This window comes from Entelurus aequoreus, linkage group LG27 (genome assembly GCF_033978785.1).
Source record: "Entelurus aequoreus isolate RoL-2023_Sb linkage group LG27, RoL_Eaeq_v1.1, whole genome shotgun sequence".
Taxonomy (NCBI): Eukaryota; Metazoa; Chordata; class Actinopteri; order Syngnathiformes; family Syngnathidae; genus Entelurus; species Entelurus aequoreus.
The window spans coordinates 10,122,300-10,139,799 of NC_084757.1; the positions used below are offsets into that span (position 1 = coordinate 10,122,300).

A 17,500-nucleotide genomic window follows, 5' to 3' on the forward strand; every position below is an offset into this window, starting at 1 on the left:
AGAATCAGATCAGAATCAGAAATAGTTTATTAATCCCCGAGGGGACATTTAAATTTTCAGCACAATCCCATTCAAGATCAGACAAACATTACAGGGAGACAGAACAGAATCGCTGACGGGTCTGCCAACTTCCGGCGCCCCTTACAAAAAAGGTGAGATACAGGTAAACAATGGGGGAGAAAAAATAAAATCGGTCTAAGCCTTGGCCCCTGGAGAGGTGGTCAAGACTGAGGCCAAGGGGAAAAAAACAACTCATAGCCATAGCACAGATCATTGTATTTCGTTTATATTTACATCTAACACAATTTCCCAACTCATATGGAAACGGGGTTTGTAGAAGTGGCTGTAATGTGTCCTTTGTGCTCTTTGAAGTTGGATGTTTTTCCTCTTACACACATGTAAGAGGGAAAACATCCAACATCAAAGAACACAAAGGACATTAAAAGAGCAGAGCTGATGCAACTAGCCACTTCTACAAACCCTGTTTCCATATGAGTTGGGAAATTGTGTTAGACGTAAATATAAACGGAATACAATGATTTGCAAGTCCTTTTCAACCCAAATTCAATTGAATGCACTACAAAGACAACATCTTTGATGTTCAAACTCATAAACTTTATTTATTTTTTGCAAATAATAATTAACTTAGAATTTCATGGCTGCAACACATGCCAAAGTAGTTGGGAAAGGGCATGTTCACCACTGTGTTACATGGCCTTTCCTTTTAACAACGCTCAGTAAACGTTTGAGAACTGAGGAGACACATTTTTGAAGCTTCTCAGGTGGAATTCTTTCCCATTCTTGCTTGATGTACAGCTTAAGTTGTTCAACAGTCCGGGGGTCTCCGTTGTGCTATTTTAGGCTTCATAATGCGCCACACATTTTCAATGGGAGACAGGTCTGGACTACAGGCAGGCCAGTCTAGTACCCGCACTCTTTTACTATGAAGCCACGTTGATGTAACACATGGCTTGGCATTGTCTTGCTGAAATAAGCAGGGGCGTCCATGGTAACGTTGCTTGGATGGCAACATATGTTGCTCCAAAACTTGTATGTACCTTTCAGCATTAATGGTGCCTTCACAGATGTGTAAGTTACCCATGTCTTGGGCACTAGTACACCCCCATACCATCACAGATGCTGGCTTTTACACTTTGCGCCTATAACAATCCGGATGGTTCTTTTCCTCTTTGGTCCGGAGGACACGACGTCCACAGTTTTCAAAAACAGTTTGAAATGTGGACTCGTCAGACCACAGAACACTTTTCCACTTTGTATCAGTCCATCTTAGATGAGCTCAGGCCCAGCAAAGCCGACGGCGTTTCTGGGTGTTGTTGATCAACGGTTTTCGCCTTGCATATGAGAGTTTTAACTTGCACTTACAGATGTAGCGACCAACTGTAGTTACTGACAGTGGGTTTATGAAGTGTGCCTGAGCCCATGTGGTGATATCCTTTACACACTGATGTCGCTTGTTGATGCAGTACAGCCTGAGGGATCGAAAGTCACGGGCTTAGCTGCTTACGTGCAGTTATTTCTCCAGATTCTCTGAACCCTTTGATGATATTACAGAGCGTGGATGGTGAAATCCCTAAATTCCTTGCAATAGCAGGTTGAGAAAGGTTTTTCTTAAACTGTTCAACAATTTGCTCACGCATTTGTTGACAAAGTGGTGACCCTCGCCCCATCCTTGTTTGTGAATGACTGAGCATTTCATGGAATCTACTTTTTTACCCAATCATGGCACCCACCTGTTCCCAATTTGCCTGTTCACCTGTGGGATGTTCCAAATAAGTGTTTGATGAGCATTCCTCAACTTTATCAGTATTTATTGCCACCTTTCCCAACTTCTGTGTCACGTGTTGCTGGCATCAAATTCTAAAGTTAATGATTATTTGCAAAAAAAAAAAATGTTTATCAGTTTGAAAATCAAATATGTTGTCTTTGTAGCATATTCAACTGAATATGGGTTGAAAATGATTTGCAAATCATTGTATTCAGTTTATATTTACATTAACACAATTTCCCAACTCATATGGAAACGGGGTTTGTACATACAGCTATGAATAAAAAGTAAAAGAAACATATACACTGTGGTGGCCTCTGCGGTGTTCCACGCCATCGTCTGCTGGGGTGGAGGGAGCATGGCAACAAAGCAACCAAGAGAGCCGACTCCACTCTCGGCCGCCCACTAAGTCGGCCAGTGTCCAGTCCGCATGGATGAGCGAGGATGCGTCTAAGGAGACTGAGGTGTCCGATACCTGCTCATTCAGCCAAGATACTGTGAAGCTTGTCAGTCCCGGCGCTCAGTGCTAGCTCCGCAACCCTGTCTCTTCATCTGCATCTCCTCCAGTCTCTCCAAACGGACTCTGGTGTGGCAGAGACCCAGCAGCTGGTCTCCATGGCCAAAAGGCTCCAGGGAGGCAGATCCAGAAGTCCACAAAAAAGCACAGCAGAAGTCACACAAGTGCCACCCCTTGTCACACAGTCCCAAAGGGTCCCGAACCAAAAGGCAAAAAATAAAAAATGTAAATATATATATAATAACACATGAAAAAAAGAGGGAAACGTACGAGGGCTAACTGGAAGGTCACATGAAGTTTGGAGCTCTGTATCAACTGACTGTGCAGAAAGTCTTTGCACTATGCGTTCCAGCATCCGCTGACCCCTCTCTGTCAGTTTACGTGGCCTACCACTTGGTGGCTGTCACGACTTGGTCCTTGGGTTTTGTTTCTCCAGAAGGCAACGGAAAATTGGCGCGGGCAAGACATGAATTTAAATACATGATTTAATTTTAACACTAAAAAAAAAAGGAATAAACAAAAAGCGTGCACAAGGCGGAAGTACAAAAACTTGGCTATGAAAATAAAACTTGCACAAAAGGCAGAAACTATGAACAATGAAACAAAAACACTAACTGTGGCATTAATGAACAAAACTTACTTGGCAAGGAACTGTGAACATGACATGAAGCAGAGTGATGAAAAAGTGTGAGGTCGCCAGGACGAACAACAGAAACAGACAGATTTAAATAGTGACATGATCAGTGAAAACAGGTGCGTGACTCAAAACGTGAAACAGGTGCGTGACATGACAGGTGAAAACTAATGGGTTGGCAAGGTAACAAACAAACAAGGAAGTGCACAACCAGGAACTAAAAAGAGTCCAAAAAATAAACAGCACATGGCCAAACAAAAACATGATCAACAGACATGACAGTGGCTGAGTTGCTGTTGTTCCCAAACTCTTCCATTTTCTTATAATAAAGCCAACAGTTGACTTTGGAATATTCAGGAACGAGGAAATTTCACGACTTGATTTGTTGCACAGGGGGCATCCTATGACAGTTCCACGCTGGAAATCACTGAGAGCGGCCCATTCTTTCACAAATGTTTGTAGAAACAGTCTCCATGCCTAAGTGCTTGATTTTATACACCTGTGGCCGGGCCAAGTGATTAGAACACTTGATTCTCATCATTTGGATGGGGGGGCCAAATACTTTTGTCAATATAGTGTATTATTCAGGTTAACATGTCATTATCTCTGTGTAGGCCTGCAGGAACGCCCCTGACATCCCTGAGCTTCCCCAAATCCAGATCTGCTCTGTGGGATGGGAGTCCTGTAGGAGAAAAGCTCTGCCTCCAGCTGTGCTCTCCCAGGTAAACTCTGACCATTTTGTATGCTGGGACTCTTTTTGAATTCAACCCGTGTGTGTGCAGGATGCCTCGGCTCCTCCTGCGTGAGAAAGCTCTTCGTCTGGCGCAGCGTCACGCCCGCCGCTGCAAAAAGTCACATGTTCCCTTCTTCTTCCTGGGCTCCGTCTCCGTGGACGCAGGTCAGAGGTCGCCGCCATCATAAGTTTGTGTGATGGTGCAGACGCAGTCCTTAATAGTTCAAATGTATCCGACAGTAGCAATCGGCCCAATGTGAAAAGATTCATTGAAATTTACGAAAAAACGTGGAATTCCTTTTCATGTCAAAATATCACTTCAGCATTTTTTAAATGAAATGTCAGTAAAAATAAGATTTTTACAAAATTTGTTGAACGCTCGTCTCAGCCGCAGGTAATCGGTTTCCTCGCCGTACGGAGTTGGGAGATGTTCAGGAGCACCGAAACAAGCTCACACTTTAGCGGAGCGTAGGGCTGGGCGATATGACCTTTTATTAATATCTCAATATTTTCAGGCCATGTCACGACACACCATATGTATCTGGATATTTTGCCTTAGCCTTGAATGAACACTTGATGCATATAATCACAGCAGTATGATGATTCTATGTGTCTACATTAAAACATTCTTGTTCATACTGCATTAATATATGCAAACTTTAAACTTTCATGCAGAGAGGGAAATCACAACTAAGTCAATTGACCAAAAGTGTATTTATTAAATAGTTATTAAGCAGTGGCACAAACATTCATGTCATTTCCAGAACAGAAAGTGCAAGATTGAGTACACTTGGGCATGATGTCACTAAGATGACATATCAAAACAACACTAAATTAAAGTGCACTTTTTGTACAGAACGCCACTATAATAGTTTAAAACAAATAAAGTGCACTTTTGTGCATGATGTCACACAAGATATTTCAATAACTGTCAAATAAAAATGAGCTGCATAATAGGAAATCAAATAGTGTATGTCCTTCGCTATGTGGTAGGTTCCTGTGGACGTTATCTCCTTCTGTTGTTGACTATTTTTTTCATACGGTGTTGATCTGGAAATGGTTGCTTGGGCATTTTGTGAGTGTGGCACCGGCGGAGATGTTGACATGAGGAGTTTCAAGCACTCTTCATTCTCTACTGGGTGACTTTTCAAATGATGCTACACATTAGTAGTGCTGCTACTTTTTGTAGCAACGCTTTTGCCGCATACTTGACATATTACGGTTGTCTGTTGTCGCCTCCGTTCGCTCTCCGAGCTGCAACGGTGACGGCTGTCCACTTGACAGTCCGAACACTTTTAGTTCCGAACCAGTTGTAGTTCTAGACTATTAGCCAGCGACGAGGTATATTTTTGACTTGACGGATTGTAAACAGAGGTCACATCACAGGAAGTATATTACCAAGGGGGCGTGGCTACAGGATAGTAAACGTTTTCTGAGTTATTTGCATGCATGTTATAGAATTTTACATTACATTTTCAGTGATAATAATGTTCAATTATTTACAAAAAAAAATCTGTAGTAAATTACATTGAACATGTACAGTATTTTTCAGACTACAAGGCGCACTTAAAATCCTTTCATTTTCTCAAAAATCGACAGTGCGCCTTATAACTAATATTTCAGTGTGTATAAGCACTCTGTCCCCAAGTACCTGTCAAACTATTTCACCAGAGTAAGTGATGCTCACAGGTACTACACGAGAGGGAGTTCCTCAGACCTTGTACCCCCCAAATTCAAGACTCTCATGGGAAAAAATGCATTCTACTATTTTGCTGCCACACAGTGGAATGCACTACCAACAGACCTTAAAATTCGAACTTCCCTACTAAATTTTAAAACTGCCATAAAATCATGGCTCAGCTCAACCTCTACCTGATCTGAACCAAAATTGATCCCCAGCAACTCTTCGAAGCATCAAACAGGTTTATATGTGGTTATAGTGTATATATATTTATATGTGGTTATAGTGTATGTATATTTATATGTGGTTATAGTGTATATATATTTTCTCATTCTGTTTTGCACACTCTGGGAGTCAACATGTGCATAGTCATGTACATAGTGTCATGTACATAGTGTATATACCCCTCATCTCCTCCTTTTTTGTTTATATTGTTTTTGAAATCACCTGACATGTACACTACCGTTCAAAAGTTTGGGGTCACATTGAAATGTCCTTATTTTTTAAGGAAAAGCACTGTACTTTTCAATGAAGATAACTTTAAACTAGTCTTAACTTTAAAGAAATACACTCTATACATTGCTAATGTGGTAAATGACTATTCTAGCTGCAAATGTCTGGTTTTTGGTGCAATATCTACATAGGTGTATAGAGGCCCATTTCCAGCAACTATCACTCCAGTGTTCTAATGGTACAATGTGTTTGCTCATTGGCTCAGAAGGCTAATTGATGATTAGAAAACCCTTGTGCAATCATGTTCACACATCTGAAAACAGTTTAGCTCGTTACAGAAGCTACAAAACTGACCTTCCTTTGAGCAGATTGAGTTTCTGGAGCATCACATTTGTGGGGTCAATTAAACGCTCAAAATGGCCAGAAAAAGAGAACTTTCATCTGAAACTCGACAGTCTATTCTTGTTCTTAGAATTGAAGGCTATTCCACAAAATTGTTTGGGTGACCCCAAACTTTTGAACGGTAGTGTATATTGTGTATATGTACATAATTTATTTTAAAAAATTAACGTATTTTTTTATATACATGTTACAGGTTATATATATATTTTATTATTGAATGTATCAAATGTGATGAATATTTAATGGACCACAATGGAAACAAGCCCTTTGGTTTTTTGTGCCATCCATTTGCCTTTTTAAAGCATTACCTGGATTCAATTCCTTAAGATGTCAATAAACTTCTCAATTAATCAATCAAAAACTTTTTGAGCACATTCAAAAATATTGCTACGAAATTAATCATAACTGAAAAAGTTGGTCACAATAACCGGGATATGAAAAGTTGATAAAACAGTAGTACAATAACCGTCGGGAGTTTTACCACAGTTATAATTATTACAGTTCATTGTTACATCCCTACTTTTAACTTCAGAACAGTTCCATACATTTAGTACACCAGTGATACTTTGTTTTCGGCAAAATGCAGTTTTTGCTGACAAGCACAATAAAGATATTTATAGTAGGGGGAAAAGTTGTTCTCCTTAAAACACAAAAAAATGTACCGAAAATGAACTGGAACTGTGGTCCAAAAACCCTTGTTTACCTGCATCGTTTCACTCCAAGTACGTATGCACATTTATCCACCATGTGATATCTATAAAGCAGAAATTGTGTGGGGGTATGCATGCACAAAGATTTTGAAGTCATTTTTTTTTTTTTTTTTAAGATTTGAGTACCGTATTTTTCGGACTATAGGCGCACTTAAAATCCTTTCAATTGCTGAAAATCGACAGTGCGCCTAATAACCCGGTGCGCCTAATCTACGGCATAATTCTGGTTGTGCTTACCTACCTCAAAGCAATTTTATTTGGTACATGGTGTAATGATAAGTGTGACCAGTAGATGGCAGTCCCACATAAGAGATACGTGTAGACTGCAAGATGACGCCAGTAAACACCACCAAAACTTTAAATGTTTCATTGAGAATATAGAACATTACACACGGCGCTCAAAAATCTGTCAAAATGTTTTTAGTACGACTTCGGTAAGCTGTGAAGCTGCACCGCTTGATGGATTGTCGGCGCATTAAACATACGAGTATTATTATGGTGCGTGTATAAGGACCGCAAAATGGCACCTATTAGCAAATATTATCTGGCGTTTTGTTTCGCAATGTTATGCAAAACCAACTTTTCTTACTTTCTGGTACCTGCTGATCTGTATTTGGGATCTGCATAAATCCTGAAACTGTGCGCCTTGTCCGACATTGTAGTCCGTGCCGACACCAAAGTCGATAAACTTCTTCTTTTTCTCTACCTTCTTATGTGGCATTCATCTTCCGCTGTTGCCATTTCTAATATAAAGTAGCGTAAAGTTCTTACTTATCTGTCAGAGGACTAGCTATGTGGAGTTATGTACTTAACAAAAAAAGGTGAAATAACTGAAAACATGATTTATATTCTAGTTTGGAGCTTCAAGCACACCTGTGAAGTGAAAACCATTTCAGGTGACTACCTCTTGAAGCTCATGGAGAGAATGCCAAGAGTGTGCAAAGCAGTAATCAGAGCAAAGGGTGGCTATTTTGAAGAAACTAGAATATAAAACATGTTTTCAGTTATTTCACCTTTTTTTGTTAATTACATAACTCCACATGTGTTCAGTCATAGTTTTGGTGCCTTCAGTGACAATCTACAATGTCATGAAAATAAAAAAAACTAATTGTATGAGAAGGTGTGTCCAAACTTTTGGCCTGTACTGTATGTTCTTTTCTTACATAAGGATTTTGAACGATAGACGAAACTCCCCCCAAAAAAGAGAGGTTCCCCTTTTAACGTCAAGCGTTAGCTTTGCTAGATTCCTTCCGTGCAAAAAACGACTTTCATGGACACACCCGCCTTGCACGTGCCTCAAACATGCTGAGAGTCAGTCATGAACCTGGTGCACCGCATTCTTCACGTTAGCGATAAACTGGAACTCTGTGATGTATCTCACTGTAATTGTATGCATGTTTGAAAGAATTAACTAACACCACAACCATTAGCATGGTATGTGGTTATGTGTCTTTAGCCATATTAGCAGCATTGCTAATATGGCTAATAAATCCATCTCCAGCGCCACCAAGAGGCTGAAAACATTTCTGGATGTTGGCATGATTCAAATGAGTTTAGTTAGCATGCTACAAAACAAGATGTTAGCTTTTAGCTCAGATGCACAACTTGGGGCGGTATAGCTCGGTTGGTAGAGTGGCCGTGCCGGCAACTTGAGGGTTCCAGGTTCGATCCTTGCTTCCGCCATCCTAGTCACTGCCGTTGTGTCCTTGGGCAAGACACTTTACCCACCTTCTCCCAGTGCCACCCACACTGGTTTAATTGTAACTTAGATATTGGGTTTCACTATGTAAACGCGCTTTGAGTCACTAGAGCAGGGGTCACCAACCTTTTTGAAACCAAGAGCTACTTCTTGGGTTCTGAATAATGCGAAGGGCTACCAGTTTGATACACACTTAGATAAATTGCTAGAAATAGCCAATTTGCTCAATTTACCTTTAACTCTATGTTATTATTAATAATTAATGATATTTACACTTAATTGAACGGTTTAAAAGAGGAGAAAACACGGGGGGGAAAAAAGACAATTAAATTTTGAAACATAGTTTATCTTCAATTTCGACTCTTTAAAATTCAAAATTCAACCGAAAAAAAGAAGAGAAAAACTAGCTAATTCGAATCTTTTTGAAAAAATTAAAAAAAGAATTTATGGAACATCATTAGTAATTTTTCCTGATTAACATTAATTTTAGAATTTTGATGACATGTTTTAAATAGGTTAAAATCCAATCTGCACTTTGTTAGAATATATAACAAATTGGACCAAGCTATATTTCTAACAAATCATTTTCTTCTAGATTTTCCAGAACAAAAATTTTAAAAGAAATTCAAAAGACTTTGAAATAAGATTTAAATTTGATTCTACAGATTTTCTAGATTTGCCAGAATAATTTTTTTGAATTTTAATCATAATAAGTTTGAAGAAATATTTCACAAATATTCTTCGTCGAAAAAACAGAAGCTAAAATGAAGAATTAAATTAAAATGTATTTATTATTCTTTACAATTAAAAAAAAGAAAAATACTTGAACATTGATTTAAATTGTCAGGAAAGAAGAGGAAGAAATTTAAAAGGTAAAAAGGTATATGTGTTTAAAAATCCTAAAATAATTTTTAAGGTTGTATTTTTTCTCTAAAATTGTCTTTCTGAAAGTTATAAGAAGCAAAGTAAAAAAAATTAAGAATTTATTTAAACAAGTGAAGACCAAGTCTTTAAAATATTTTCTTGGATTTTCAAATTCTATTTGAGTTTTGTCTCTCTTAGAATTATAAATGTCGGGCAAAGCCAGACCAGCTTGCTAGTAAATAAATACAATTTAAAAAATAGAGGCAGCTCACTGGTAAGTGCTGCTATTTGAGCTATTTTTAGAACAGGCACCACGTTGGTTACCCCTGCACTAGAGAAAAGCGCTATATAAATATAATTCACTTCACTTCAATTGCTCGCATGTGTGTTCTCTCTGTGACGTCCCTCTTGTCTCATCCAGATGAGGAGGGTGTGACTGTCAATCTGGATCGGTTTGATCCAGGTCGAGACCAACCTGGAACATCAGATCGCGTTCCCACTGTTTTGATACCGGGAGATGTCCTGGTTCCGTGTGTGTTCTCCTCTCAGAAGACATGTGACGACAACGTCCAATCCGAGGCCGAGCTGTATTCCTCCTCCTCTGTAAGTCCCCGGCCATCATGTCCGTGCCTGTCCCACATGCTCAGGTCGCCTCATTGTGTGTTTGTGGGCTGGCGCCCAGGACTTGCAGCGCTACGTCAGCGGCCGACAGACCCTCGATCTGTCTCAGCTCATAAAGGTCAAGGGTCGTATCAACTGCCAACTGCTGGCCGACACGGCGCTCTTCGATCTCAGCTGGTCGTATGTCTGCCCGTCCACCTGCCTGGACGTCCAGCCGGTCCGAGCCATCCCCGTCATTCCCACGGCGCTACACAGGAGTCTGACCAGCTTGGGCCGGGTGCCGCCCACCAATCACCAGCGAGGGTGAGACGACCGTACTGGGTGGCCAGTGTAGAACACATGCTCATGCTTAACGTGCGTGTGCAGGTTTCTGACCATGGATAAGACCAGGAAGCTGGTTTTGGTGCTGGAATCTGACCCCAAAGCCTCCAAGATGCCGCTGGTCGGGCTGTAAGTCAACCACACGACTAGGGATGTCCGATAATATTGGACTACCGATATTATCGGCCGATATATGCGTTAAAATGTAATATCGGAAATTATCGGTATCGTTTTTTTATTATCTGTATCGTGTTTTTTTTGTTTTTTTTAATTAAATCAACATAAAAAACACAAGATACACTTACAATTAGTGCACCAACCCAAAAAACCTCCCTCCCCCATTTACACTCATTCACACAAAAGGGTTGTTTCTTTCTGTTATTAATATTCTGGTTCCTACATTATATATCAATACAGTCTGCAAGGGATACAGTCCGTAAGCACACATGATTGTGCGTGCTGCTGGTCCACTAATAGTACTAACCTTTAACAGTTAATTTTACTAATTTTCATTCATTACTAGTTTCTATGTAACTGTTTTTATATTGTTGTACTTTCTTTTTTATTCAAGAAAATGTTTTTAATTTATTTATCTTATTTTACAATTTTTTTTAAAAAGTACCTTATCTTCACCATACCTGGTTGTCCAAATTAGGCATAATAATGTGTTAATTCCACGACTGCATATATCAGTTGATATCGGTATCGGTTGATATCGGTATCGGTAATTAAAGAGTTGGACAATATCGGAATATCAGATATCGGCAAAAAGCCATTATCAGACATCCCTACTTTTCACACACACAAGTGAATGCAAGCCATACTTGGTCAACAGCCATACAGGTCACACTGAGGGTATCCGTATAAACAACTTGAACACTGTTACAAATATGCGCCACACTGTGAACCCACACCAAACAAGAATGACAAACACATTTCGGGAGAACATCCGCACCGTAACACAACATAAACACAACAGAACAAATACCCAGAAAACCCCTTGCAGCACTAACTCTTCCGAGACGCTACAATATACCCCTCAACCCCGCCCCAACCCTGCCCACCTCAAACTCCTCATGCTCTCTCAGGGAGAGCATGTCCCAAATTCCAAGCTGCTGTTTTGAGGCATGTTTAAAAAAAAATAATGCACTTTGTGACTTCAATAATAAATATGGCAGTGCCATGTTGGCATTTTTTTCCATAACTTGAGTTAATTTATTTTGGAAAACCTTGTTACATTGTTTAATGCATCAAGCGGGGCATCACAACAAAATTAGGCATAATAATGTGTTAATTCCACCACTGTATTTATCGGTATCGGTTGATATCGGAATCGGTAATTAAGAGTGGGACAATATCACAATATCGGATATCGGCAAAAAAGCCATTATCGGACCTCCCTACACACGACACAAGCATGTGATGGATCGAGAGCCGCGACTTGTGTTGATTTAATCTTTACCGATGTTGTGTGACAGCTGGATGAGTGGCGTCATCCACGTGTGCAATCCTCAGGTGTGGGCCTGGTGTCTGCGGTTCCTCTTTAGCTCCGCCCTCCAGGACAGGTGGGTGTGTCCACAGGTGAACGTCTACTCGTTGACGTATATCAACGCTGTGTTTTGTTTCAGGGTACTGTCAGAAAATGGCTCTTTCCTGCTCGCCATCTTTGGCTCCACCCACAGAGCCCCTCAGTTCTTCCAGTGTCGAGGTTCTGATTCTGGTTCTGACAGTGGCCAAATGGACTGCCGGTTGTTAAGCGCCACCGAAGCTGTCACGCTCTACCAGGTGTGTATTTTCTCCTGAAGATTGTCCTTGAGATGACAGTGCGGAGGAATGACGGCTTCTGTGTGGTCAGGAGGTGAAACCGGCAGACCAGCAGACTTTGCACTTTAATTTGAGTCCAGAAGGCCGCGTGAGGCGGATGCAAGCGCTCCGACACGCTCAGGGCTCCTTCAGCAGGTGAGCTGGCTTTGTCAATCCTAATCCCGTCTGCATGACCTTCCTTACTTCTTCTTCACCAGTGGAGCTCCGCCCCCTGCCGTCCTGTCCATCAGTAACCACGACTCGGGAGTGGAGGACGATGACGGCTCACCGCGACCTTCGCGCAGTCCGCACTTTCCCGCTCAACAGGTGAGTCCGAAGGGTCAGCATTTGTGATGCGCAGAATTTTCGACCACCAAAAATTTCTGGCTGAAAATGGCTCCAACTTGCATTTTTGTCTTTAAACCAAAATACTCAGAACTGAAACGACACTGGTTGTGATGTTTGATGTTGTGAAGCAGGAAGCATGTGCTTGTCTGGAGTCCACTCAACATACACAAACTTATAGGCGTATGATTTAAACTTATAGCCGTATGATTTCCGCATTCACGGAATTGTGTACAGAATGACGGAATGGTCCTTTTAAAAAGGGAATCTACATGTTAATGATGAAGGCGGTAAAATGCTTCACGGTTTTATTACGTTTTAAAGGCCTACTGAAATGAAATTTTTTTATTTAAACAGGGATAGCAGATCTATTCTATGTGTCATACTTGATAATTTCGCGATATTGCCATATTTTTGCTGAAAGGATTTAGTAGAGAACAACGACGATAAAGATCGCAACTTTTGGTATCTGACAAAAACAAGCCTTGCCCCTACCGGAAGTAGCGTGACGTAGTCAGTTGAACATTTCTGCAAAGTTCCCTATTGTTTACAGTGATGGCGGCCAGAAGTGAGAGCGATTCGGACCGAGAAAGCGACTATTTCCCCATTAATTTGAGCGAGGATGAAAGATTTGTGGATGAGGAAAGTGCAAGTGAAGGACTAGCGGGGAGTGAAAGCGATTCAGATAGGGAAGATGCTGTGAGAGGCGGGTGGGACCTGATATTCAGCTGGGAATGACTACAACAGTAAATAAACACAAGACATATATATACTCTATTAGCCACAACACAACCAGGCTTATATTTAATATGCCACAAATTAATCCCGCATAACAAACACCTAGGTGTTTGTTATGCTAGCTCCTAGCTCCCGTCCATATAACCCGCCAATACAATTCAAACACCTGCACAACACACACAATCACTCAGCCCAAAGGACCGTTCACCTAACCCAAGGTTCATAAAGCTTATATATTTACCCAAAGTTACGTATGTGACACGCACGTACGGGCGAGCGATCAAATGTTTGGAAGCGCAGCTGCGTACTCACGGTAGCACATCTGCGTCTCTGTATCCAAATCAAAGTAATCCTGGTAAGAGTCTGTGTTGTCCCAGTTCTCTACAGGCGTCTGTGTATCGAAGTCAAAGTCCTCCTGGTAAGAGTCTCTGTTGTCCGAGTTCTTCGATCTTGACTGCATCTTTCGGGAATATAAACAATGAAACACCGGCTGTGTTGTGTTGCTGACTTCCCTCCCAAAATACTCCGCTTCGCACCGACAACTTTCTTCTTTGCTTGCTCAGCTTCTTTCTCCATAATGCAATGAACAAATTGCAACAGATTCAGCAACACAGATGTCCAGAATACTGCGGAATAATGAGATGAAAACAGAGCTATTTTGTATTGGCTTCAATGGGGTACCGATACTTCTGTTTCACTGGCTACGTCACGCGCATACGTCATCCTCCAAAGGCGTTTTCAACCGGAAGTTTAGCGGGAAATTTAAAATTGCACTTTATAAGTTAACCCGGTCGTACTGGCATGTGTTGCAATGTTAAGATTTCATCATTGATATAGAAACTATCAGATTGCGTGGTCGGTAGTAGTGGGTTTCAGTACGCCTTTAAATTAAAATGATATAAAAACGGTGATTGATAACGGCACTTTGTTAAACTCACGGACCGACTAGTGCAGGGTACCCAGACTTTATCCACTGCGGGCCACAGACTGACAGTTCAAAGGATGCGGGGCCATTTTTGTAGTTTTCCCATTCAAAATCAGTACAATATACAGGACTGTCTCAGAAAATGTGAATATTGTGATAAAGTCCTTTATTTTCTGTAATGCAACTAAAAACATGAAAATGTCATACATTCTGGATTCATTACACATCAACTGAAATATTGCGGGCCTTTTATTATTTTAATATTGCTGATTATGGCATACAGCTTAAGAAAACTCAAAAATCCCTTCTTAAAAAATTACAATATTTCCTCAGACCAAGTGGAAAAAAAAAAGATTTATAAGAGCAAAACAAAATCAAACATTTTAAAATGTCAATTAATGCACTCAGTACTTGGTTGGGAATCATTTTGCATGGATTACTGCATCAATGTGGCGTGGCATGGAGGCAATCAGCCTGTGGCATTGCAGAGGTGTTATGGATGCCCAGGATGCTTCAATAGCGGCCTTAAGCTCATTTGCATTATTGGGTCTGGTGTCTTTCAGCTTCTTCTTCACAATACCCCACAAATTCTCTATGGGGTTCAGGTCAGGGGAGTTGGCAGGCCAATCGAGAACAGTAATGCCATGGTCAGTACACCAGTTACTGGTGGTTTTGGCACTGTGGGCAGGTGCCAGATCATGCTGGAAAATGAAATCATCATCTCCATAGAGCTTTTCAACAGATGGAAGCATGTAGTGCTCTAAAATCTCTTGGTACACAGCTGCATTGACTCTGGACTTGATGAAACACAGTGGACCAACATCAGCAGCTGACATGGCTCCCCAAACCATTGCTGACTGGGAACTTCACACTGGATTTCAAGCAACTTGGATTTTGCTCCTCTCCAGCCTTCCTCCAGACTCTAGCGCCTTGACTTCCAAATGAAATACAAAACTTGCTTTCGTCTGAAAACAGGACTCTGGCCCACTCTGCAACTGTCCAGTGCTTCTTTTCCATAGCCCAAGTCAGACGCTTCTTCCGTTGTCTTGAGTTCAGGAGTGGCTTGACCATGGGAATACGGCTACATGCTTTCATCTGTTGAAAAGCTCTATGGAGATGATGATTTCATTTTCCAGCATGATCTGGCACCTGCCCACAGTGCCAAAACCACCAGTAACTGGTGTACTGACCATGGCATTACTGTCCTCGATTGGCCTGCCAACTCCCCTGACCTGAACCCCATAGAGAATTTGTGGGGTATTGTGAATAAGAAGCTGAAAGACACCAGACCCAATAATGCAAATGAGCTTAAGGCCGCTATTGAAGCATCCTGGGCATCCATAACATAACACCTCAGCAATGCCACAGGCTGATTGCCTCCATGCCACGCCGCATTGATGCAGTAATCCGTGCAAAAGGATTCCCAACTAAGTACTGAGTGCATTAATTGACATTTTAAAATGTTTGATTTTGTTTTGCTGTTATAAATCCTTTTTTTTACTAGGTCTGAGGAAATATTCAAATTTTTTGAGATGGGATTTTTGAGTTTTCTTAAGCTGTATGCCATAATCAGCAATATTAAAATAATAAAAGGCTTGCAATATTTCAGTTGATGTGTAATGAATCCAGAATGTATGATATTTTCATGTTTTTAGTTGCATTACAGAAAATAAAGGACTTTATCACAATATTCAAATTTTCTGAGACAGTCCTGTATACCCAAACTGAAATGCTAACATGTAGCATCAAGTAACAAAACATTAGTAAAATGAGCTAAAAAAAACAAAAAAAAAACTTGTAGGGTAACAGTATTGTGTTAACATGCTAACAATAGCGTGCTTACAGTTAGCGTTAATGGAATACCAAAATACAGTACAGGCCAAAATGTTGGACATAACTTCTCCTCATTCAATGCGTTTTCTTTATTTTCATGACTATTTACATTGTACATAGTCACTGAAGGCATCAAAACTATGAATGAACACATGTGGAGTTATGTACTTAACAGAAAACATGTTTTAATTTCTAGTTTCTTCAAAATAGCCACCTTTTCCTCTGATTACTGCTTTGCACACTCTTGGCATTCTCTCCGTGAGCTTCAAGCACACCTGTGAAGTGAAAACCATTTCAGGTGACTTCCTCTTGAAGCTCATCGAGAGAACGCCAAGAGTGTGCAAAGCAGTAATCAGAGCAAAGGGTGGCTATTTTGAAGAAACTAGGATGTAAAACATGTTTTCAGTTATTTCACCTTTTTTTGTTAAGTACATAACTCCACATGTGTTCATTCATAGTTTTGATGTGACAATCTACAATGTAAATAGTCATGAAAATAAAGAAATTGCATTATATGAGAAGGTGTGTCCAAACTTCTGGCCTGTACTGTATATGACAGAGGTGTATACATGTTAAATTAGGTAGCATGTTAATGTTTGCATGCTAAAATGCTAACTGTAACATGTGTCAAGTACCAAATATATTACTCTGAGAATGTGTACCTAAAAAATGTGTTTAAAATGCTAGCCTGCTAACGTTAGCATGCATCAAGTACCTACATAGGATGAAGGTGTATACCTACAAAGTTAGCTAACAAAAGCTAGTATACATACAAACACCAGCATTCTAACAGGTACCATTCGTCAAGTACCGTAAATGAATAGTTGACGCTGAGGTGTGTACCCTGCAAACTTAGCGAAAAAGCTTGAGTGCTATCATTGGACTATCGTTGGAATGCTAACGATTGTGCCGCAGGCTGTTTGAAAGTTACTTATGGGCTGCAAATAGCCCCTGGGCCGTAGTTAAGACGCTAGCTCGCTAGATAGCTTAAATTCTTAGATTAATACAAGATCCATTAATGTCTTTCCCCAAAAGGAAACAACATAACCCCAATCTAAACTTGTATAAAGCCCATTGCTGTCTCAAATTAAAATGAAAGTGTACAGTATGAACTAATTTAAAGACTCAAATTTAAATAATATGGCTCTTAAGAAGCCAGAACAATATTTGTTTAATAAAGGGATTCCACGATATATATACAGGCCTCAAATTTTAACTTTTTAAGGTCAAGGCAAGTGTTGCCTTAAAGGAGAGCTCATATTTTAGGGCACCAAGGCAAGTTAGAAGGGCAGCAATCAACCCTGATAAGGCACACCTGTGAAGTGAAAACCATTTCAGGTGACTACCTCTTGAAGCTCATGGAGAGAATGCCAAGAGTGTGCAAAGCAGTAATCAGAGCAAAGGGTGGCTATTTTGAAGAAACTAGGATGTAAAA

At 40.4% G+C, this 17,500-nt stretch overlaps 1 protein-coding gene across 4 annotated transcripts in view; it reads left to right on the forward strand.

Moving 5' to 3' along the window:
• stil (STIL centriolar assembly protein) overlaps window positions 1-17,500 on the forward strand; it is a 32,710-nt gene that overhangs the window by 9,796 nt on the left and 5,414 nt on the right. For all 4 annotated transcript variants that reach the window (XM_062038877.1, XM_062038880.1, XM_062038878.1 and 1 more), the window contains exons 3-11: window positions 3,552-3,659; window positions 3,720-3,835; window positions 9,901-10,082; window positions 10,162-10,403; window positions 10,467-10,550; window positions 11,900-11,986; window positions 12,050-12,206; window positions 12,277-12,380; window positions 12,443-12,551. In XM_062038877.1, coding sequence (XP_061894861.1) covers window positions 3,552-3,659; window positions 3,720-3,835; window positions 9,901-10,082; window positions 10,162-10,403; window positions 10,467-10,550; window positions 11,900-11,986; window positions 12,050-12,206; window positions 12,277-12,380; window positions 12,443-12,551 — 1,189 coding nt within the window. The remainder of the gene's footprint in view (window positions 1-3,551; window positions 3,660-3,719; window positions 3,836-9,900; window positions 10,083-10,161; window positions 10,404-10,466; window positions 10,551-11,899; window positions 11,987-12,049; window positions 12,207-12,276; window positions 12,381-12,442; window positions 12,552-17,500) is intronic.